This window comes from Toxotes jaculatrix, chromosome 23 (assembly GCF_017976425.1).
Source record: "Toxotes jaculatrix isolate fToxJac2 chromosome 23, fToxJac2.pri, whole genome shotgun sequence".
Lineage (NCBI taxonomy): Eukaryota > Metazoa > Chordata > Actinopteri > Toxotidae > Toxotes > Toxotes jaculatrix.
In genome coordinates, this window is record NC_054416.1 from 11,705,940 (window position 1) to 11,729,646 (window position 23,707).

At 41.9% G+C, this 23,707-nt stretch overlaps 6 protein-coding genes across 9 annotated transcripts in view; 5 read left to right on the forward strand and 1 right to left on the reverse strand.

The window, feature by feature from the left end:
• Window positions 1-516: 516 nt before the first annotated feature.
• On the forward strand, window positions 517-2,063 carry LOC121177264 (salivary glue protein Sgs-3-like). Of its 2 annotated transcripts, XM_041031516.1 has the most exons (5): window positions 517-675; window positions 909-965; window positions 1,011-1,280; window positions 1,528-1,632; window positions 1,735-2,063. In XM_041031516.1, exons 1-5 carry the CDS (start codon window positions 621-623, stop codon window positions 1,785-1,787), a joined length of 540 nt encoding a protein of 179 aa, XP_040887450.1. In that variant the 5' UTR covers window positions 517-620; the 3' UTR covers window positions 1,788-2,063. The 2 variants fall into 2 exon arrangements, with proteins under 2 accessions (XP_040887450.1, XP_040887449.1); XM_041031515.1 differs by having other exon boundaries at window positions 909-1,280.
• Window positions 2,064-3,097: 1,034 nt separating this feature from the next.
• LOC121177265 (placenta-specific gene 8 protein-like) lies at window positions 3,098-8,965 on the forward strand. The gene is made up of 4 exons (XM_041031517.1): window positions 3,098-3,231; window positions 4,153-4,254; window positions 4,475-4,629; window positions 7,989-8,965. Exons 2-4 carry the CDS (start codon window positions 4,155-4,157, stop codon window positions 8,154-8,156), a joined length of 423 nt encoding a protein of 140 aa, XP_040887451.1. The 5' UTR covers window positions 3,098-3,231; window positions 4,153-4,154; the 3' UTR covers window positions 8,157-8,965.
• The window catches only part of LOC121177231 (prostaglandin D2 receptor 2-like), a 37,625-nt gene continuing 19,633 nt past the window's right edge, over window positions 5,716-23,707 (reverse strand). Inside the window, exons 2-5 of one of the 2 annotated variants that reach the window (XR_005893193.1) lie at window positions 17,789-18,073; window positions 17,022-17,147; window positions 7,494-8,311; window positions 5,716-6,014 (exon numbers count right to left, since the gene is read on the reverse strand). The gene's annotated coding sequence lies outside the window, so the exon portion shown is untranslated. Of the gene's footprint in view, window positions 6,015-7,493; window positions 8,312-17,021; window positions 18,074-23,707 lie in introns of both variants that reach the window. The other variant, XR_005893192.1, reaches the window with a different exon arrangement.
• LOC121177266 (cornifelin homolog A-like) lies at window positions 9,619-12,307 on the forward strand. Of its 2 annotated transcripts, none has more exons than XM_041031518.1 (4): window positions 9,619-9,762; window positions 10,426-10,542; window positions 10,945-11,099; window positions 11,545-12,307. In XM_041031518.1, exons 2-4 carry the CDS (start codon window positions 10,437-10,439, stop codon window positions 11,665-11,667), a joined length of 384 nt encoding a protein of 127 aa, XP_040887452.1. In that variant the 5' UTR covers window positions 9,619-9,762; window positions 10,426-10,436; the 3' UTR covers window positions 11,668-12,307. The 2 variants fall into 2 exon arrangements, with proteins under 2 accessions (XP_040887452.1, XP_040887453.1); XM_041031519.1 differs by having other exon boundaries at window positions 9,638-9,762; window positions 10,429-10,542.
• On the forward strand, window positions 15,761-18,202 carry ugt5g1 (UDP glucuronosyltransferase 5 family, polypeptide G1). The gene is made up of 2 exons (XM_041031468.1): window positions 15,761-15,885; window positions 16,521-18,202. The coding sequence occupies exon 2, from the start codon at window positions 16,524-16,526 to the stop codon at window positions 18,108-18,110; it is 1,587 nt and encodes a 528-aa protein (XP_040887402.1). The 5' UTR covers window positions 15,761-15,885; window positions 16,521-16,523; the 3' UTR covers window positions 18,111-18,202.
• si:dkey-165a24.9 (G-protein coupled receptor 4) lies at window positions 20,465-23,681 on the forward strand. The gene is made up of 3 exons (XM_041031472.1): window positions 20,465-20,599; window positions 20,698-21,558; window positions 21,781-23,681. The coding sequence occupies exons 2-3, from the start codon at window positions 20,879-20,881 to the stop codon at window positions 22,202-22,204; spliced, it is 1,104 nt and encodes a 367-aa protein (XP_040887406.1). The 5' UTR covers window positions 20,465-20,599; window positions 20,698-20,878; the 3' UTR covers window positions 22,205-23,681.

Consider the following 23,707-nt stretch of genomic DNA (forward strand, 5'->3'; position numbering starts at 1 on the left):
TGAGATTAGAAATTGAAGTTGATTTTAGAACAGATGAGATTCAATTTTAAGGCTTTGACACAGAAATGTAAAGAAAACTAGCTAGCAAGCAGATATATGGACATAAACGGCTGAAACATCCAGCCTGTACCACTCCAAGTGGTAGTAGTCTCCATGCAAACTTGACCAAAACTAGTAAAAAACAACAAAGAAGACCAAGCCTAAAACTTCCTGTCATGCAGAGATTCCTCCCTGCAGCCAAGGATACACCAGCTTCTGCCTGGTGTAGACCCTAAACAACATTTCCATTCAGATTTAAGATGACTCAAGTCCATTTTTTTTTGTTTGTTTGCGCAACTATTTTCCTGTTTGTTTGTGTGGGAATGTGAAAGTGTTATCACCATGTCCATCTCATTTTATGAATGAGTTCATACACAGTTGAGAAATTATCAAAAAGAAAAAAAGAAAAAGGAAAATTTCCCCCTGCAGACATGCCAAGACTGATCTGCCCGCAGATAAAACCCTGCAGACCCACGTGGATGTGGACCGTCTGGGTTGGTATATAACTGTCTGGGTTTCTCCTGCAGACTTACTCGAACATCTGATTTGAACAGAGCAAAAACACACTGGCGACTGCCATCATGTCCAGGATCATAGGTGTTACTCTCCTGCTCGTCATTCTGGTCTGCAGCACAGGTAAATACATGGAAAATTTGTATTTCTATATTATCTGCATTATCTAATGTTGTTTTACTGACTGAAATTCAATCAAATATCTGACTCTTCTTGTAAAAACATGCACTTTGATCCACCTCTCTGTCAATGAGTGAATTTGTATTTGACAGGAATGCTGTACGTGGTTGATGGGTAATATATTATTGTTCCACATAAATGATTTCTTGCTGTTTGTCTTTTTCCACTGCGTGTAGTTCTACCTGCTAGATGTAATGTGATCACAAGGTCCATCCTCCAGGGGTCCAAGACACATCTGCCCGTGACCACAAAGTCCATCCCACAGGGGTCCACAACACATCTGCCCGTGACCACAAAGTCCATCCCACAGGGGTCCACAACACATCTGCCCGTGACCACAAAGTCCACCCCCCAGGGGTCCACAACACATCTGCCCGTGACCACAAAGTCCATCCCCCAGGGGTCCATGACACATCTGCCCGTGATCAGAAAGTCCATCCCCCAGGGGTCCAAGACACATCTGCCCGTGATCAGAAAGTCCATCCAACAGAGGTCCAAGACACATCTGCCTGTGACCATAAAGTCCATTAGAGAGTGCAGGTGCAAAGGTGAGTGTCCATCTGTTGGTCAAAGTTTCCAGTGGTGAAAATGGATGTAAACACAGAAAAAGAGCCATAAAAAGAAAGAAAGAGCCTAATTATCAGGTGTGTTTTGATACTGTGTTGGTTATAAATTTGAGGCCTTTTATTCTGAATTTTCTGACACAAACTAAAAGACAAAAACTGTTGTCCAGTAAAGCAGATAAACAAGTTTCTGTGGTGTGAATTCCACTAACCACCTTTGTTCTCATTGCAGTTTTCCCAAATGGCATTAAGAAGTGTCCTCAGCCGCTCATACCCACAAATGATCAACTAAAAAAGGATCTGATCAATTGCCTCTGCAGCAAAATAGGCCAACACAGTAAGTGAAATACAGTTGTGTATTGGTGTGGGTCTGTGTTCATACTCAGTGAAAGATAAAACATTTAATGTGTTGCAATTTTTTTCTCTCTTATTTTTTTAGTGTCTCCAGTCTGCAGATCGTGGCAGCCTGGTCTTCCAATCCCCCTGGTATGAGTGGAACTATGCGCCTGGAGCAAAGGACCTTGTACATAACTCACACAGCATCATCTCACATCACACAAGATCAAATCACCGTATTACTGCAATATCCTGTGATGTTAACCACTGTATGACATCCAGTGTCACATGAGAAATGACATATCAAATCGCCAGGTCACCGAACAGCCACAATGCGGTGTAACATCACATGGTATTATATCACACTGAGCATCACATCGTCCTTGTAATATACAGTTTTGTAAATTGTGAATAAAGACGTGATTTGTATTACATAGTTTGTTTTGCTTCTTTGTTTTCTGGCTCTGTCCAAAGGAGACAAAATCCACCTTTCAGCACTTCTGAAGCTCAACATCGTCTTATTTTTTTTAATGCGTACAAAAAACAAATGATTTGGTGTTTTTATGGAAGCAGGTTAAGTGCCATGTGACCCTAACTGGCTGCCGTAGCTCCTGGTACAAATTAAATTAAATTTATTGTAATGGCTGTGAAATAAAATTACAGCATCAGTTCTGAGGTCTTTGTGAAATACTCAACGGGATTGCTGTCATTTATGTTGTATATGTGTTTTATCTCTTTGTACATAAATAATGACTGTTAGTTTACAAAGTAAACAATCAGGTCCTTTTTCTTTGGGTAAAGGTGATAACCATCTACCTTCTACCTTAAAAGAATGTCCTATCTGTTAATCTGTTTGATCCTACATGTCTGCTCCAGTCCTCATGGAACAGGGGGCAGGTTTTGCTTGATGGGGGTAGAGCTCATTGCACCAGGCCTTTTCTGATCTTGCTTTTACTCACTTCAACCGGGAAAATGAGAAATCAGATATCACAGAAACCTTTACGTGTGGTGCAATTTCAGATGGTGAAATTCCTCTGCTGGTTCACTTATTGTGGCTTTAATCCTGATAAATTAAAGATTATTGTGGGTTTTTATTCGATAACTGAACATATTGCTCACTTTTTCAAAAGAATTCAACAGTATTCAACTCTGATTCATAAAACTGTTCTGTTACGACATTTTGGGAATTGTCATGGCTCTTACTCAGCTGTCACAGGTCTAAGTCTCAAACCAAAATACCTTTATTTTTTTTCCACAGCAGCTTTAACTGATAGAGTGGAACTGACCTTACCAAAACTATGACTGACTCACTGATTAAAATTCATGGTATCAGGGCACCTTTTAAAGACATCAGCTAAATTTCTCACTTGAGGATTCAAAATACCGTAAGTCAGCAGCCGTGGGATAAGGGTACCTTGTTTACCCATCTCATCTGACACGTTTGTATTTATACCAAAACACTGCAGTCAAGTAAAGAGCACACACGTATGTGAAAGTCAAAGTGACAAGACAGAAAGAGAGGAAAAAGTCAAGCAATAGTAACAAAGTTGTGTCCAGTACTTGCTTTTCCAAGGATTTTTATAACTAAGCTCTTTAACAGGTAAGTCACCTATTCTTTATCACAATGAGCCTGGCCTGGTCACATATTTTTAGCCCAGACCTCCCTCTACCTAGAAAGGGGATGCTAATCATTCTTCAGGGTACAGCTGGCTGGCTCGGAGGCATGCACAACAGTAAAATGCAAAGATCAGTGGGAATCTTTCTCGCCTCTGAGTTTGGCTCGTGGCTGTGGAGCAGAGCTAAAGAATAACTCAGATCAGGAGACAGCAGTGTTTAATCCTTTCTGAGTGAGGGGCGTGGAAGTCTGGTCTTAGCTCACTGGACTGTGGCTCTTATCTTTTGATAAGAGATAGTGTTTTCCGGTGGATGTTGGCTTCAGTTATGGCCTGGAATTGTGGGTCACAGATGCAAAGTTTGATGATTCACATCAGTGTTTTGTTTTTTTTTTTCAGGGGATAACAATCAACTTTTCCAACAGAGTTGAATTTGGATAAAATATTGTCATCAGATCAGCCACTTAATCTCCTACAAATCTCAGATTAGTTGTATTTCCAAGCAATTTCCTTTGCCATAAATGTGTGGAGAAAAAATACATACAGAATATATGATCAAAAGAAACGTGCTGTGTTTAAATTAAACTATCCAACAGTGTGCTACTTCAAGTAAAGGATGTGGATACTTCTTTGATCACTGGACAATCTTTGCCCAACCATATCACCCTCAAAATGTGAACTGATTTAATAAATTCAACTAGACAATTCTACAGTGTATAAGCAATGTAATATATAACGGAAGAACAAAATATAAAGGGAAGTCACTGGTAACAGAGACCCAGCTGTTCACATGTTAAAATGGAGGTAGAAAAAACATATTTTTAGCATCTGAACACTTGAAAAGCATCAGAACCAGAATGTAACTGCTCCCTTACTGTGTCTTTTCATTTTGCTGATTGACTGTTCAGCTATGTCTCGACGGGTGGTCCAGGCCCAGCCGGAGAGCAGGGTTCATGAGGCAGATCAGTGGAGCACGGGCCTGTGCGAGTGCCACAAAGACATAGGGGACTGTAAGTAAACAGAATTACACAAGAATTACATAAGTGGACATCTGACCATAGTCAAGTATTATTAATGATGATGGTTTACCAGAATCTGTGATATTTCTGTGCACTGTGAGTTCACCTACTGTATGTGTGTGTGTGTGTGTGTGTGTGTGTGTGTGTGTGTGTGTGTGTGTTTGTGTGTTTGTGTGTTTGTGTGTTTGTGTGTTTGTGTGTGTGTGTTCAGGCTGCTTCGCCCTGTGCTGCCTCCCTGTGTTCACCTGTAAAGTGACCAGTGCAGTGGGTGCGTGTCCGTGCCTGCCTCTGCTGGACTGTATCGGCTGCGTACCGCCTGCCTCTCTCGCCATGAGGGCTTCTGTCAGAGAGCGATATGGCATAAAGGTAACACATGACAAGAACAACACAACAAATGGACAAATTTTCTGTAAAGACCCAGAAGCAATTTGAACACTTTACATTGGTAATCTGAAGTGAACTAAAATACAGATTTACTGGCAGATTGATCAGTTTAGAGTGAGCAAAAGAAGTAATACACTTTTGACGTAGCAGTTCAGTTAAGGAGACTGAAGACAGTCAAAAGACAGTTAAAATACTGTAGACCTGAATGGTGGATAAAATGCATTGACGTCCATTGTTTTGAATTGCTCTGAAAACACTGAAAACATGAAAACAAACAGCTTTGACAAGTGGTGTTTAGTGGTAAGATATCAGTTCAAAAGTTAGCATTTTTGAGGTTTAACATCTTTGACAGATAACTGATGCTTAATAGATAAGCTGACAGCTCTGGTCACGTAGCTTTGTTCAGTCTTTTCCAGCGCTGTGACTGAAGAAGAAATGACACCACCCTGAACAAACCAGTCTAAGATTCCTGCCTCAGAGGCCTCTCAGAGAATGACAAGCCTCTGAGGCAGGAATCTGCGAGTTTAATTCGTGATTAAATTCTTTCAGTCAGGTGGAGTGGCCCCTGTGGCCCCTGTAGCTGCGATGTCATGATAAACACCAGCTCGAACTGTGCAGCTGATTATTGCTTTTTTTTTTTTTTTTTTTTTTTTACTCGCAACCACAACCGTGTCCCCAACTCAATTACACAGAGCTGCTGGAGCTTTGAGTAATTATGACTGCTGCTGAGGAGATGGAGACGTTTCAGTGATGGAACACAATAACAGCACGCAGGGGAAATAGCTGCAACATTAGTAGGTGCGAGTAATGGCATTGTTTATTACTGTAGCAACGGTTTGAGTCTATGTGGTGACATCAGATAAAGCTCAGATATATGCTGAGGATGCAGTGAAATCAGGGCACGTTTATTAAATTAATAAATCTGCCTCAGAACTATAAATACCTTAATGAATAAACAACAAACTCTTAGTGCCTTTAAGATACAGCAAAGCTGCTCAGGCTTCCCACCCACTGCCTTTCGCTGCTGTGCTGTTTGTCCACACTGAGTGCTCATACACCTGCCTGCATGACCGTAGATCTCAACAGACATCAGGTCTCCGTCACTGATCAGTGCACAGAAAGTAAAAGCGAGATTTTCCACATGCAAACAACACATGCCAGGGCCAAGATGCGAGTTGATGTTGAATAAGCTGTTTCTGGGACAGTGAAGAGAGGGAGAGATAAGGCAGGAGGTGGGAGTCGTTGGAGGCCAGGCTGGAGCAGAAGCTGGAGCACTGCCATCGGAGAGAAGGAGGTGGTTGGTATAATGTTGGCTTCTCCGGAGGTGGAGTGGGCCGTGGATCGCTGTCAGTGCCGCGGAGCATGAGCTAGGGAAGGTGCCAGAAGTTCTTATGAAAATCAGTCCCAGCATGTAGGTTGTTTGTAAAACAAGGCAACAATTCTCTCATGGGTGGAAGGAGACAATATAACAGTGTGCACCATGAGAGTAAAACTGTAGACAGACATGTTTCTTTAGCCATTTGGTTATGCATTAAAAAGTTCTGGATTAATTCAGTCGTTTTTGTGTATTCTACACTTTCTTTCTTTTCTTATTCTTATCTTTTTTTTAAACCAACAGTTTCTATTTTGTGTTACACACTTGTAGCAGGTTGTTACCACTTGAGGCCGGATACAAGCAGAGTATAGCTTCTATGAAATGAGCTGAATCAGTTGTACAAGTGTGAATGTTAGATTTATATTTTTAGGAAACTGCCAGAGGTGGCAGCCATTCTGCCAACACTTTGTTGACATGTCTGTAATTCTTTATATGAGTGTCACAAATTCCTGACATCTCTGACTCAGAATTACGAGTCAGAGGTGTGAATGTGAATGTGCTTTCCTGCTCGGCTGGTTGTAATCACGATTTAAATGGTGTGACACAGCCTCACAGAGCTGCAGCGTGGCTGTAGACTCATAGTTTTTTTTTTTTTTTTTGTCTTAAATAATTGATAGCCCTTTACTGTAGTTACACATTAAGAGCCTCAATCTTTCAACTTGTCTTTAAACTCCAAAGGCACTAACAAATCTTTCTAATGTATCAATGCAAACTAGTTGTTGTGGTGCTAAAATTTTCTCTGTTTGTGTTTGTTGTACATGCAAAATTCAAGTCACAAAGTTGCGTGTTGCATTCAGATCCCCAGACCTGTAATGATGTTTGGAGGCGGAATGATAATTCTAGTTAATGTCACCCACCCACGTTGAATTCACAGGGGAGGCAGCGCAGCAGAGTCAAAGTGTGGCACTGAGCAGATCTCAGGTCTGTTGCTCAAGAAGGACAAGTGTGTAAATCGTAACCTGTTTGTTGTTGTTGGTTTTTTTTTTTTTGTTGTTCCTATGAGGCTCTTTACTTGTATTTATATAACACAAATGTATTGGAATCAAAAGGTTGCATTCAGATCTAAGCACCTGTAAAGATGTTTGTGGGTGGAGAATTATTGTTGTTGGTTTTGTCATGTTCAACATTAAATCCAGAGAAAGGCTGCATGATGCATGTTGATTTAACAAGCTGATATTTCATGACTGTCATTTTGGTAAAGTTCACAAACATTATGATTCAGAAACAAAGCTTTAGCTGGTTTTCTTATGACAAGGTGATATTTAGTAAGTATAACGTTTTGAGTCAGCAGTGATAAAGAACCAAGAAATAACAAGGAATTGAAACTGCACTCTTCATTTGGCTGTAAGCTGCAGTGCTGACTCAGTATCATGGAGGGGAAATCACATGTAACAGGCTCCACATGCAACAGCCAGCACCTGTCTTCTTACTGTGTCTCTCAGACTTTATCGATCTCTCAAATCTCACCCACCAGCATCTCCATCTTGACATGACTGACACGCTCTTCACCGGGGTTGCTGTTGCTAAGAGCAAAGACTTGGCTGCAAGAAACTCACAGTCCTCAGAGGGAGAATATAACTGAAACAGAAGAGCAGGACTATTACTGTTACACTGATAATACTGCTAACTTCAGGCAGCTGTATACTGCTGTACATCATTACTTTTGCACTTTGGTTATTAGCATATTCACTTAATTTCGCCCTCTGCAGCACTTGTGTGTTTATCTTGTGTTCATCATTGATGGCAAATTTTTAAATATGAATATAAATTAGTCCAGATAACTTCAGATAACACTGTTAATTACAAAGGATGTGACTATAATCTCATAATACCACACGTGAATGTAACACTGTATTACAGCAAAAAAAAGTTTTTGCACCTAAATGTAAATGTTCACCTTTTGTTCGAGCCTCCCACCTGTGTTTAAGCTGCTCTGTGTGTATGTGTATGTGTGTGTGTGTTACAGGGGAGTGTGTGGAGCGACTGCCTGTACGGATGCTGCTGCTATCCGCTATCTTGGCTCCAGATCTCCAGAGAGCTCAAGAGAAGAGCAGCATCCCACGCCGCCGCCTCCTCCTCATCATCAGCCAGATACACCTCCCTGACCTCCCTGCAGGGGGCGCACTTGGTCTAGACACATCCTTTTTTTTTTTTTTTTTTGGTGCGCTGGTCTCCACTGCCACCGGTCCTCCAGAGCACAGCAGTTGATTTAATCACACTTCCGCTGGTCTGCAGGCACTGCCAGAATTCAGAGAATTCGGCAGGGTCCCACAGAGACAAAAGTTTGTCCTGAGATGAGAGAGATAAAACCATGTTAGAAGAATCTGAAGTATTAGAGCAGTAGAAGTCAAAATATAGTTCAAAAAAGTTTTTTCTATTATTTTGTCACCCATTAATCATCTCACAGGCCCTCAGATTTATCCTGTGATGCCTTGAAAGGCCTCCAATCCCAGGTTGAGTAACTGTATCCAAAGCAAAGCAGCTAAACAACCTGTTACTTTCAATCTAAACATGTCATAAATAACAATAAATCAGCCAAAGGGGCCATTTTTTTCCTGCAGATTGAGTACTTTTCCTTTTTTCACTTTAAGTATATTTAGCTCATAATACTTCCACCAGTGTATTCTTTAATAGAGTTAAATGTGAATGAAGGACATGGATTTTATGGAAAGGGAAAACATGACAGTTCCAAACGTTACAGTAGACAGCTTGCAATTGTTATTTCAGAAACATGGACTGACTATAAACCAGACACTGCCTAAACGGAGAATTACAGTTGTCACTAAGCTGAAATTGTGAGCAATTTTCTTAAAAAACTCAACTTCTTCGAAAGAGAAAGGGGAAGGACTCAGAGAGAACAGGAAAAAAAAAAAAAACAAGAAATGATTCACAACCAAAGAGCTTGGCTTTGCAGGACTCGAGCCTCCTTCACATTTTAGAAAATGTAACATTTTGGTTTGGTTTTTACACTTTATGTACATTTTGCATTAAGATACCACAGAAACCACTAAGACATCTACTACAAACCAATGACAAAATCAGTTCTGTAAAAAAAAAAGATGTGGTGACATTTGAGTAAACTTCTGCAAATTTTGAAAACCTTATGATTACTTAAGTCAGAAATCTTTCATTTTAACTTATTCAATTTCCTAACCCCAATCCTACCAGCTGCTCTGGGGTTTCAGACCAGGCCTTGTGCTCTTGGATCCAAAATCAAAATATTTTGTGCTGAATTGTTTGAATGAATTCTAATAAAACATCAAATGTTGCAATGCTGAATCTGAAAACAATAAGGAGATGTGAATCCAAGGAAATGGGTGAATCAACAGCTTCTCAGTAAATGTGACGAGGAACTTAGCAACATTCAGACAAAAGCATAGAGCCACATGTCGCTGTGGCACAGAGGAGGAATGCTGCAGGACATTTTCTATTGTTCTTATCAAATACCTCTATCTAAGAACTGACTAGCACACTTCAGACATGAGGTCATTTTGTGACGCGATGACGTCTGAGATTTAAGAGGATTTGTGATAATCAGATAGTCTGATGTCTGACTGTCAAAGGTGTTGACACATGTCAAACTGGGCAGACCAGTCAGTGACATCCATCCTCCGCTGCCCCGTCATGTTCCGCACTCTGCAGCAGGTCTATAAGATCCCACACTGCCCTGCGTATTCATCAGTCATCCAGGTTTCGGATTTGACCAAAGTCTGCTCCGTCTCCCCCGGAAAGACAGTAAGGTAAGATGATGCATTTAGTGAGGAAGGATTTAGGCATGATGGGAATACTGAGATACTGACAGCAGGCCATGAGAATTTCATATTGCATATAAATGAATGAGGTTTTTTTGTTTGTTTTTTAAACATTGGACATAGCTTAAGAAATTTCATGTTGTAACTTGAGGTGATAAATTGCAAAATACCATAACTGTTCTGGAAATTCTGCAACCTGTTGATTTATGAAATCCTTCTAAAAAAAACAAAAAACAAAAAAAAGAGAAGTAGATAAACTCTTGCCTAAAGACTTGTCCACCTGCCATCAAGTCTGTTTATCTTGGAGATATGAAGTCAATTCTCATGACCAAAGACAGTTTAGTAAATATTTCTGAACGTGCATGTCTCTTAAAGCTAGAAACCAAATTTCTGAGCCTTGAATTTGAGCCATGGCTCCAAAGTTTCATCATCCCATCACAACCAGCAAACAACATTTAGAGCTTGTAATCCTTTACCTATTTGAAACATATCACTACACATGCAGCCAGATTGATTTCACCTGAACATCTGAACAGCCCGTCAAGACTAAAACTCTGACAAAGAAAAGCATTTGTCACAGTTTAAATCATCAGTTCACATAGTATAAAAGGTTTTCAGCTGCTTTGACTTCATAGTTACTGTTTTCCTCAGAAGCTGAAGCCATGTCTGCAGAGATTGTCGTGACCCAACCCCGGCCCTTCATCATGAACTCTGTATCCAACCAATGGACCTCTGGCATCTGTGACTGCTTCCAAGACTTGCCCCAGTGTAAGAGTCCTTGTTTTAATGTAAATTGTCCAGGCATACAAATTTTCCAGACTGAGGGATAAGGAGAGATAAAACTCACCATCTAAATCTCTCTCTCTCTGTGTGGAACTGAAAACATGCTGATTATTCAGACTGATCTGGGCTTAAAAATGTCAAGAGATTGGCAGATTAGAGATCAGTGGGTGTAGCAAAAGTATTTGTTGTGCATCAGGTTTTTTTAATGCTCCATTTTGATAATACATACTAACTGCATTCTCACAATGCAAGATGTCAAATCTGAAAACTGAAACTCTGAATCATCCTGACTTGTTTACGCTTCTACTGAGAGCAGCAATAAAAACGTGTGCACACCTTTAAGAGGCTCACATCAGCACATCACTACTCCTGCTCGCCTTTTCGCAGGTTGCTTCGCCTTTTGGTGCTTTCCCTGCTTCACCTGTATGACAGCGCATGAGGCTGGGGAGTGTCTATGTTTACCTCTGCTGGATGCTTTTGGAGTCATCCCACCCATGACCACAGCTCTCAGGGTGTCAGTGCGCCAGAGATATGGCATAGAGGTACGGAGACTGTGCTCTCCTAATCCCCCGTTCAAAAACAAACACACACACAAACAAAAAAACTGTCCAGCTACGTGTTATTAGTTTCACCTTTTATCTGATCACTGATGAGACTTAAACCTGTTTAGAACTTTGTCACAATCTGCGTCTATGTTCCCAGAGAACATCTGGGAATTGACGTAATGTGGTCATTGAAGGGTGTTGCGTTACTCTGTGTTCCTTTGTTCCAGCTGATGTGTTTTGGTAGACTTTGACAATGATTGAAGACTGCAGCCAAAAAAAAAAACCCATCAGTTGTGTTATATAACTAGTAACAAACAAATCTGTACTCTACAAGCATTTGTTGACAGTGAACTGTCTGGATGAATTGGTTTTATCCCATGACGGTTGTACCTGTGCACACTTTACACCCTCTCCGCCTCTAACTGCATCTCCGTCTTCACAGGGTACAGTCTGCAAAGACTGCGTGTACGCCTGCTTCTGCGGGCCCTGCACCTGGTGTCAAATTTCAAGGGAAATCAAAACACGGATGAAACCCATTACCTTCATCACCATGTCAAGCTCATAGGCACAAAGACCGTCTTTTATCATCGTGTCATCAGCAGTAAAACAAACGTCACGGCCATCATCAGGGACCTGTCATCATCAGCACTCGCATGCTATTTGGAATAAGAGAGGACCGATTGACTCATTGACTGATGTCTGATGCGCTTTTCAAGCACGTCTGCTTTTGTGGAATGTCACTGAGCTGCTGATTAAAGATCTGAACATGAAAATGAAATGTTTCATCACTTAATGTAATGAAGAGATAAGCAGGCTCCTGACCCCTGAACTCCACTGACGTACAGGTGTACTGATGATGACTCTGGTAAAAGTGTATTGGTTATTATAATCTCAAAGTTTTAATTGTGTGTATATATATATGTATATGTATATGTGTATATGTGTAATATATATATATATATGCCTCCAACTGTAACTGATAGTTGGAGGCAGTTGTAAATCCATGCAATGTCCATGACACTTTTAGTTGATACAGATAGTTTATGTTGTTTAACTTGAGCCTGGTTTGCAGTTACATGATTTGTTCCTTCTGTTTTAATTGCTGGAGCTTTTCATATCCATTCATATTCAAGTATTTTGTATTTCAAACATGGCTACTGTATGTGAGTCCTCTCGAACGGTGCAATAAAACTCTTATACCTCAATGCCTGTGCAAAGGTCAGCACTGTATCCTATGCAAACCACACATGCAAATCCGCTAAAGCCGAGCCAAGCCCTGAAGCATGAAACACCAACTTTGTGATCAGTGTCCACAAAGAAGTTCCAACACCAGGTGTTTGTTTATCAGATTAAAGTCTAAAATCTAAAAAAGAAACCATCGCAGCACGTAAACTGTATTTACCGATGGCGCTCAACAGCTGAGTCTGTTTATGTTAACACTAACATCAGATTCATGAGAAACTCCTGCAAAAAAAATGTGTGTTGATTAACAGTAAACAGCCCTCACCAAGCGAAAGGACATGCCAGATATGTGAGTAAATGGTGTGAATGCAGCGGTGAGGATTTAAATGAGCCATATCATGACGCAGAACAATTGAAGGAAGGAAAAGTTTTGAACCAGCCAGCGTCTCGGGAGCTTTGTTCAGATATTTGGGCTTAAGGTCAACTTTGAAAAGGTGCTACGAATGTAAGAAAGAGTCCCATGAGAGAAACAGTCATACATGTTTGCGTTTTCAGGCCTTCCTTATTTGAGCGATCGCCATGGCAACACGTGTTCAGCAACAACCAGCAGTCTCAGCATCTGACTCCGATCACTGTCCAGTCTAGTTTGCGAGTGCTTCAGTGATTCACACGTCTCTGAGTGCGTTTCTCTGCAGCAACATTTCGCAGTTTTCAGAGTAACTCCTGTGTGTTTGCCTCCTGCTGGGGCATGGAAATACTAACATCTGAAGCTCACTTTAAACTAGGGCTGTAGTCCAGACCACTGAAGTGAAGAAATTTAAGTATTCTGCTGTGATCACACACAATTAACCACAATTTGCTTACAAAACTCATCTGCTTCCATTAGGGAGCAAATACAGATAAGTACCCATCCCATTAGGGAGGGACACACACACACATACTCATCTCAAGGGAGATGAACAGCAAACTGCTTAAAAAAATGCAAAGACAGGCCACCTTACTTCACCATCTATTTCAGTTTCATACAGTAAAAGCTAAACAGCTTGTTTAGCAGCGGCATGGAGTTTGTAGCTGCCCCTTTCTTTGGCGCATGAATCCTGAAAAGCTATTTTTTCCTTTCACACGTAGGCCAAAGTCTGAATTTAGAAATAAATCTGAAATGTTTTACAAAACTACAGGGGCTATTGGGAACCTTCTCGTGATAAAGAACCTGTGTCTCGAGATATGGCCTGTTATCACTGGGAACCCATCTGAACCTTGTTCCAGGTTGTAGTTTCAACTGGTGCTTTCCATACTTTGCCTGCAACATCATCTCTGAGTTTGGAGGGTGTTTCTGTCTCCCTCTGCTGGATATGATGGGGATCATCCTCCAGATGTCATGTATCCCATCATGCCCTCCACTTTGTTCCACGCAAGACATGACAGCTAACTGTGTGTATGAAACATCTGCTCGTGGTATCAGAGAGATAAAGAGACGCAAGCCGGAATCTCACTGTCATCAACGCTGAGTCAGCATACCTGGGTGTCCAACAATATGTAATGAGCACCCAGCCCAGAATTATCACCTCTCAGCCAATGATCTCAGCTGTTCCTCAGGGGGCCTTGACCTCCAGGGCCATGTAACTTATTGTTCTTTTTTTGTCATGCTGATTTCTATTTATCCTTGAGGTCTCTAATCTCAAAAATCAGTCAGTGACAAGGCCAGAATTCTCATACTGGTGCATGTCTGGGTCTACTTTTAGACTTAAGAGTTGTAGAATTTTATCATCTTTCCTAATCCAGGAATGTTATCCTATCTCCTCCAGGATATAAATCATTTGCAGTGCTGTTCCAACCTGTTAGGAATTGGCCACAGGTGGAAAACGATAAGACAAATATGTGCAATCAATCCAGGATATGATTAACACGATTGGAAGATATGTTGATTTTAAACTCCTAGGACTCCATAGACAAAACAAACTCCATATGTATAAGCATATGATGCTATCTTTGTCCTTTATTTCACTTGACCTGCATCAAATCATCTCTGAGCCTTTGGAATGTGATAAATCTACAGCAAAACATTGCTTTAAACATATTCAACTCCTTGTTGAGAAGGTGTGTAGGATGCTTCTGGACTCGCTCTCACGTCCTGCTCTGAGATAGGACTATTTTTGGTTCAAAAACATTTAAAAAATGTCAGCACTGTTCCTTGTCTTGATAAATATGGGCCTGCAGGTTTTTGTCAGTTACTGGACTGGCTACTCACACTGTTTGGTCAGCTGACTATTTCTCTGTTAGCTGGGCTTCTATTTGACAAATTGCTAGAGGGGAAATTTTGGACCCAAATGAAAAAGAAATTTATTTTTTATTTTTTTAGAATTTATCACATTTCTTTTGACATAAAATTAACTTTAAAAAGTTGATTTCACAGAATATTACTGAGAAAATGCAAGGGTTTCTTTTGCAGTGTTCAGTGGGACAGAGGTACTGCTGTTTGATTGGCTGTTCCTGCTCTGACCATACTAGTGACAAATCATGTGATCACTGCTCTTAACGGTCTTGCGGTATGTGTCTTATCCTTTACTTTTGGCCAAGAACTTATAAGATTGCTCCTTTGAGGACTTCCTGGCGGTGATTTTCATAACTAATGATACTGTATGTGCAAGCCTGATCTGCACAGTCATAAAGCCAAACGTCTACTCTTTGCTCAGGTTAACTGAGGTAACTCATTGTTACGCTGTGAAACGAGGGAGAGAGCAAAGGAAATGCAGTTTTACTTGTAACTATTAGAGTTCAGTTGACTTTTTCAGCTCTTTATCACTGTGGTAAAAATACTGTATTCACGTTACATTTAAACTATCACAGCCACGAACTGCAGGTCTTCATCTCTGTGCTCTGCTGTTACCTCGAGCTGACTCGTGTTCACAAGCTCAGGTTTACATAACTCCACAGAGGCAGAGGAGAGGAGGGGAAGGGTGCAGTGCACTGATATGACTGCCGAACAGTGACTCAGTGCTGTTATTGTAATCACCCATGCTCACTTTATTTTCCCTCCGCTATGTGACCTTGCTGCTTCCTCCTTCCCTCATTCCCTGCCACTCCCGTCCCTGAACGTGTCCCAGTTTGGATTTTCTTCCCCTTTAAGTTCCCTCGTAAATCTCGGCTGAATCAACTGCGTTTTTAAAATGCTGTACCTCACGTATCGGCTTGAGAAGATGGTACATGAAAGTCTGTGAGAACTGAAAAGTGCTGTTGATGAACTGAGGTGTTAATTTGCACTGAGATGCACGCAAATACAAGCTACTGACTGGGCAAAAAAACAAAACAAATTAAGGCCAACTCAAAATGTTGAGTAACTCCACGGACGAAGCCATTACTGATATCCAATATGCACACACCAACATACCAACTTTTACCACTGCTTCTGACAGCTATGCCGTTAACAACACTTTAGACCTTTGTAAGTGACTTCAAACCCACATACTGGACTTTGACCAGAACGGGGCCTCTGAACGTAAAAGTTAAGCTGTGTCGAAACACAGATACCACATGTTATCCTGGCTCACTCCGGACCTGGAGCTCAAATCAAACTTCTGGATTTGGATACAGGGAGAGCGAGGTGAGGCATTTGATGACTTTTATCAGGGCAATTTAACAAATACCCACATTAACCACATTAAATGCACTCACACCACGTGATCATACAGTTTATAAAGAACAGAACTTGCACATTTTAGAACATTAACAGTTCTTGTTGGTGTCCTTTGATGGTGTCCTGTGACCTGCAACAGAATAAGTGGCTGAGAAAATACTTTTAATGATAGTATTTCTAAAGTGCAGAGGTCTTAAAATTCTGCTGAGCTGACCATATGTTGATTATCATGGATAAAGTAGGGGAGAAGCAGACTCCCACTGGAAGCAAATAAATAGTGTAACATCACCCCAGCCACTTGTTGCTCATTGCTGTGGGTATGTCAGCGATCACGAGCTGCAAGTTGCGTGCTCATTAGCAGAAACTGTCCAAATATGTAACCTATGGCTTTCTCCAACATGTTTTCTTGGCATTGTGCCACACTTATTTTTTGTTTGCTCCTTTCCCCAATTGCATATGAAAAAAGTTTTCATCCTTCTTATGTTTGTCATGTTCCATATTAAGACAGACAAGAAAACCTTCTAGCATAATAAGCTACACTTTAATGGGAAGTGTTACTGGGTTTTACAAGTCTAATCATTTCTATCTGTTGTTTCTCCCAGGACATGTCCAACACAATCCTAATATTTCTAACAGTGCTCTGCTTCCTGGTGCTTAAACCCACTTGCTGCAGCGGCAGCAGGATTCTGGTAGTGCCTGTTGATGGCAGCCACTGGATCAACATGGAGGTGATCCTCCGAGAGCTGCACTCCAGAGGCCACGATATCACTGTGCTGCGCTCTACCAGGAGCTGGTACATTCCTAGTAACTCTTCCATTTATACTTCTATTAACGTGACAATGCTGGAAGATGAGTCGGACAAGAACTACTACAACAGAATGCTACAAGATGTTATGGAGGCCCGCAGGTCACTGACCTTTATGCGCACCTTCTACCAGCAGCGCTTGATAACATCCATGTTGGCAAGAGGTCATGAGATCCTTGCTAACGTAACGGCTACAATGTTGGATGACCCTGTTTTTATGAAAAAGATGCAAGATGCCAAGTTTGACTTAATGCTAACGGACCCTGCATTGACCATAGGAGTAATTCTGGGTAGTTACCTCAAGCTGCCGATGGTTTTCAACGTGCGCTGGATCAATGTCGGGGAGGGCCATCTCACCATAGCTCCTTCTCCTGTCTCCTATGTCCCCGTGTCAGGAAGTGAACTTCATGATCAGATGGATTTCCTGGAAAGGACCAAGAACATGTTACATCATCTCTACAGTGTTGTTGAACAGCACTTTATCATCAACCCTCCCTACTCAGATCTGTTCCGGCGGCACTTCCCTCCTGGGACTGACTTGCTGTCTTTGCAGTTTGCAGCTGACATCTGGCTGTTGAGGACAGATTTTGTCTTTGAGTTCCCTCGACCCACGATGCCCAATGTGGTCCACATAGGGGGGTTCCAGTGCAAAAAGGCCAGACCCCTCCCTGCTGAGTTGGAGGCCTTCATGCAGAGCTCTGGGGAGCATGGGGTGGTGATCATGTCTCTGGGGACGTTTGTGTCAGCCCTGCCTCGTGATACCACCGAGGCCATTGCTGCTGCTTTTGCTGACCTCCCTCAGAAGGTGGTGTGGCGGTTTGTGGGTGAAAAGCCTTCATCTCTGGGGAACAACACCCTGCTGGTGAACTGGCTGCCTCAGAGCGATATCCTGGGACACCCAAAGACTCGTGTCTTTGTTGCTCATGGAGGCACCAACGGCATGTATGAGGCCATCTACCATGGTGTTCCCGTTCTGGGCCTGCCGCTCCTCTTTGACCAGTTTGACAACCTACTGCGGCTGAAAGTGCGCGGGGCAGCTCGGGTGCTGGAGGCCAACTCACTCACCAAAGAAGACTTCCTTGAGGCTCTAAAGGACATCCTGGAGACTCCCTCGTACCGAAACAACATTCAGCGTCTCTCCCAGCTACACCGTGACCAGCCAATGTCTCCTATGGACACAGCCATCTTTTGGATTGAGTATGTCATTAGAAACAAAGGAGCTGCCCATCTGAAGTCAGCAGGTTTCAGTCTGCCTTGGTACTCCTACTTCAGCCTGGACGTGGCTGTTTTCCTCATGGCCCTCATTGGAGCCCTTGTCTGGGCTTCAGTCTCAGTCTGTAGGTTTCTTTGCTGTAAGAGGTTCAGTAGAAAGATAAAAGCAGAGTGATCGATTAAACTTCTGTTAAACAGCTGCTAACACTTATTTAAAGTTTAAACACATTTAAACACATTTCTGTCTCATATTTTGCTCTTTCTTTGGAAAATAAACACCTTTAAGTGTAAATGGTTGTGAAATTTTTATTTTAGATGCAGATATGGGAATGTTTTTGCCTGAGATGTAGAAGGAAAAAAAACCTGGGAGATTTGGGGAATAATTTTACTCATATCTTATTTACTTCTTCATGCTTTAAAAGACACAATGTGGAACTGTTTTGATACCACACAATTATCCTCAAACTTTAACATGTTCTTCTCTTTTCAAGCTTCCTAGTCATAAAATTTTTTTCTCTAAGCAAGTTTCCATAGATCTGTTTCGGTTGGAACGATTAAGTCAAAATGAAGTAAAACAAAGGACTAGGCCTTTACTTGTGCACAGTATGCACTTACATATCAACACAATATGGACATGATACTTACCTCACACAGCATGCATGATTGTTAAATTTTTATGGGCTATTTCACCTTTGAACAGATTATAATTTCAAACTTGTGGAGTCATGAGATCACTGAGTTTCGTGCTGCAAACCATGAACAAATTTGAGATCATGGTGTGCACATTTATTTATGTATGTATGAATCAATGTAGCTGCTAAATTTGGAGAAAGACCTTAGGCCTGGTAAGCACTGAGGAAAAAAGAAAAATAGTTTTGTCAAAATGAAACTAGCAGCAGAGCTGAAAACATTTTGACAAGCCTGTTTTAGAATGAATATTGCCGTTTACTGTAGCACTTAAGCATGTTAGACTGTGCAGTTTCTCGTTTATTTCCCCTTACTATCACTGTGGCGTGAATCAGCTCGACCTTTTCTCTGCCCTCATGCAGCAAATAGGACAACCACAAACTGGTGTGGTGACACTTTGAGTGACAGAAGGATGTAGTGCTGAGTTGGCTAGTTTGCTGTTTTGTTTTGTTTTTTTCATTGCAGCTTCCTGTATGACCCTCATTATGTCTGTAGTTGCACACAGACTCAAGAGTTCAAGCTTTCACTTCACCTGTTTTTACTGCTGCTATTGATTTTGCTTTGCCTGTTCTTACTGATCCAGTGATCCCTGCTGTGGTTCTAACAGCGCAGAACCTCGGGGTTGTCGTGTGCACAACTCCCTCTTTCATGGCAATTTCATCAGAGAACAGAGGACTTCCTGTAGTGTGCTGCCAGCTTGCTGCAGGAACAACTCTGTCTCTCTTCTGGGACCTTCTCCAGCAACGCTTTCCCTTGCAGCTGATTTGCTGTCTATGCAGTGTACAGCTGATGTGCACCTCTTTATGCCCGAAGTGGTCTACACAGGGGGCAGGGGAGACCTTTATGCAGAGTTCTGGAGAGCTTAGGGTGGTACTAATGTCTCAGGGGACTGGTCAGTGTATTAGTGGGTTTTTCAATAAATAAGAGATCGGTGACATTTAAAGGAAACAAAGTGAGTGATTAGACCCTCCTCCCTTTGCAACCATGTGGTAAAAATACTGCCTAACACCCATTGTCTCAACATACCCATTCTTCAGCCACACAATTTCAATTGTGTAAGCTTTTTTTTTCTCTTTTTTCTTTTTTCCTCCCAGTGGTGCTTGAGAAAAATTCATCCTGGGTAAATCTAACATGTTCACTGTCTACAAACTGTGTTAATTCAATCCGTTTTGGAAAGACAAGGTGTTTAATTTTAATTTTAAATGCCATCTGACTCCCACATTTACCTTGACTCCAAAAAATGTGATCTGTTCTACAGGGGTGTTTATCTGCTCTGTCTTTGCATGACTTTAATCTCATCCATCTGTTGACTCTCTCTCCAAAATCAGATATGTGCATGTGCAGACACACATTCTTAGTTTTGCTGCTTGCATACAGTTGCATTCATTCACTGCAAACCAAGCCTACTGTACCGACAACCTTTACAGACTTCTCAAACACACACACACACACACACACCTCACAACAAATGCACAAGCAGAAGAAATTTAGCTACTAAGTTTTAAAACACACTTAAAGCTGCTAAATGAAATTCCTGCATCATTACATAGCAGAAACAATAGTCAACTGTGTTGAAAAGCATGTTTAAAGGCAACATATAGCCGAAGCATTAATGTGTTTAATGGCACAAAGCCAGCAACTGGCAACCCAAAGGGCATTAGTGGACAATCTACATTAGTCCCACCCATCATGGCCCCTGTCCACTTCAGTCATCCTCTCTACTACCAGAGTAAGAGAGAGGGAGACACGGAGAAAGGGAGAGTGTATGTTTTTGTTCTGGGACAGAAAGGCGTTCTCCTGCCTCAGGATGTTGCCTTTAAAGCTGAAGAAGTGGGTTTCCTGTGGAGGAAACGATCACAGAATAGACAAGGCTTGGTCGAGACACCGTGTTCCCAACATTTCTTGAGTACAGGTCGCCAGGCTGCAGAGCGGGCAGCAAGCTTTAGTGGAGCACAGTCGGTCTCACAGCTTAGAGAGGTGAGTGAGAAGACTTGGTTTGCGTTACATGGCTGAATTCCTCATGCACCTGCTTAACGGTAAAACATCTGAGAATGCGCATGCTGTCTGATTTGCAGGTGTTTGTTTCCCCTGATGGATCCTGGATACTTTGAAGACTGGTTGACTGACAGCACAAAGTCCAAGCTTGACCTTCTCCTCAGGAGAATGCATTTATGAATATTACACAATGGACAAATGACAAGTAGAGTCAAACTGAGAACAGCTGGGACCTTTTGTCTTTTCTTTTGCTGTGAATGAATGGGTATTTCTACACCAACTCATCATCCTGCCAGCATCAGTCCACGCCTGAGTGAGGTCTCCTTTAGTTTCCATGTCAAGTATTTGACCAATAGAGACATGTCCAATGACAGCTGCAACCTCCCCCTGGACACGGACACATTTGGCCTGACCTGCATCTATGGCCTGATCTTCTCTTTGGGTCTTCCCAGCAACCTGCTGTCTCTCTGGGGACTATATCAGCTGGGTCGCTCAGGTGGGGGAGGCTGCCAGCTGGTCTACATCCTCAACCTGCTGCTGTCAGACCTCCTCCAGCTGCTCACACTGCCACTTTGGATCCTTTACCTCCAAGGTGCGCACCGCTGGCCCTACAGCCAGCTGACCTGTGAGCTGGTCGGCTACGTGTTTTACGTAAACGTCTACGCCAGCGTCATGTTCCTGTGCCTGATAGCGATGGACCGCTGCCTGGCCATCGTATACCCGCTGAGCAGCCGCAGGGTGCGGACCGTCAGGGTGGCAGCAATATCAGGAGTGGCAGTCTGGACCCTCACCTTCCTGTTCTGCCTAAGTGGGCTGCTGCCGTCAGTGTTTGACTCTGACAGGCTGCTGTGTCTGGAGCAGTACCCCGTCAGTCCCAGATACGCCCACTTCAAGATCACCACGGTGGCCCTCGGTTTTCTGCTGCCATGTGCCATACTAGGGTGAGTTAACCCCAAGCTCTCGGTGAGGATATTCTTGTTGTATCCTAGGGTTAAAACTGAAAACATGTAAGGAATGAAGAGCAGAGAACATCTTTTTTTTCTTTTTCTGAGTGGCATCATGTGTGTTTAACAAAGAAAACCATTGATTTTCCTGTCTTTAGGGGTCATTTTGCATATTGTGATGAGCAATCCCTTCTCTGCATCTCTGCTTTCTCCCCTCAGCTACACCTCAGCCCACATCGGTGTGACACTCAGACGATCTCCTTCCCTCTCTGATCATGAGCGCCACAAAATTGTGGGCATCCTGGTCGTCATCACCGTCAATTTCATAGTTGTCTTTGGGCCCTACCACCTTGTGGGTGGGTACAGGTTTGTGTCCTTGCTGCTGACTGATGAGCCCTGTGAATTGGAGCATTCCATTTTCCTCGTTTATCGCCTGTGCTACGGTCTGACCAGCCTCAACACCCTGCTGGATCCCCTCTTCTACATCTTCCTGTGCCCTGATGCTCGGCTAGAGCTGCAAAGGTCCCTGCCGTGTTTGGGAAGAGGGCAAAACCCCCGCAAAAAGATGACCCTCACCATCAGAGCTCACCGGGACACCCGGGGGGAGGGTGAAACTGGACACAATAATCTTCTAGCAGTATAACTTGGACATGACTCCAGTTCTTTTTTTTTTTTTTTTTTTGGTCAAAGCAATTGCACCACCCAGTGGAAATGCTCGTGTTGTTTGTGTGAGTTGGGGCTCTCAGTGAATACACTGACTTGCCTCTGAGTGTTTCCACTTCATTTAAGAATATTTTACTAGTACAGTTTTTAGCTGTAGTTTATCATCAGCATCAAAGTAATGACTCAGAGGCTGATGAAAACAGAAATGTGCAACTACAAATACTGAGATTCACAGTTTCATATCTGTCAAAACTGAAATCTGTTTTGATGACAAAAAGATGACAAAAAAAAACTCACTGTGCTTTCACAGTAGAGACATTAGAGACAAGGATCTGAAATACATCATACAATTTGATTACCGGTAGATATGTTTTTAAAGAGACTGACCTGTGTATCCGCAAGAAAAAAAAAACATTATGGAAATTTCACAATCAAACTGTTTTTTGCCGTTATGTTTACAACACAATACAAAATTCATGTTTAATCACCTGTCCATTGTCCCTTTCAGACTTCAGCTGGTGCCACCACAAAAATGCATACGTGACTGTGGTTCTATAATTAGAACCACACTTCATATAAAAAGGGAAGTACCATACTACAACACCAGAGTAGGTTTTTTTTTTTTGTTTATTCATGTTTAGAAATGCTACTTCATAGCACTGAAAAGTACATGAAGCAGATGTACAACACAAAACATTTAGCTGTTGCTAAATGCAATTTCCCCACTGAGGGACTAATAAAGGATTTCTTATTCTTATTCTTATTCTTATTCTTATCTATTAAGCAGGTTCAGAAAAAATGAGAGTGAGCTGTATTTCAAAGTATCAGCTCATACAGCTATTAATAACACCTTGAGAGATGTTATCAGTAGCTGAACATCAAATGCTGTTCATGTTTTGTTTTGTTGAAGCAGTTGTCTTCATTTGAAAAGAATAAAAGCTGCAATATCAGTACAAGTGTGAGTATTCAGTGCATGACTATGGTAAATCCTCTAATGCTCTTGGAAGTTTTTGCTAAAGTTGGCTAATTAGCCAGATTAAAGTGCCATAAATTCTAAAATAAAAGCTACTTTGCATATAATGATCGCAATAGCTGTGGGTGTGTCCAGTACAAATAATCCATAAAGAAGGCTGGGTAAAACATCAAAAGATGATACACATAGCACAATTTAGCACAATGTACATGTTGACACAACTCAATGCATCATTACCACAATGATCTGCTGACTCCACTCCTGTCGAAAGCTGTTAGGTCAGCATCAATGAAACTACCATTTCAAATGAAAAGCCATTCACAGTTTGCGGAACAGAAGGGATTATGCCAGATGAGCTGTGTAGCATCTGTGTCGAGTTGAGTTTTACTGACAGTTGCTTAACGTTGACTCAAAAAGATGGCGACATGAGGCCTGTCTCTTGTACAGGCTGGTTCTCAGTGCAGTTGAAGTAAATAAAAGCCTTGACACTGTTAAAGAATTTGCGGTGCT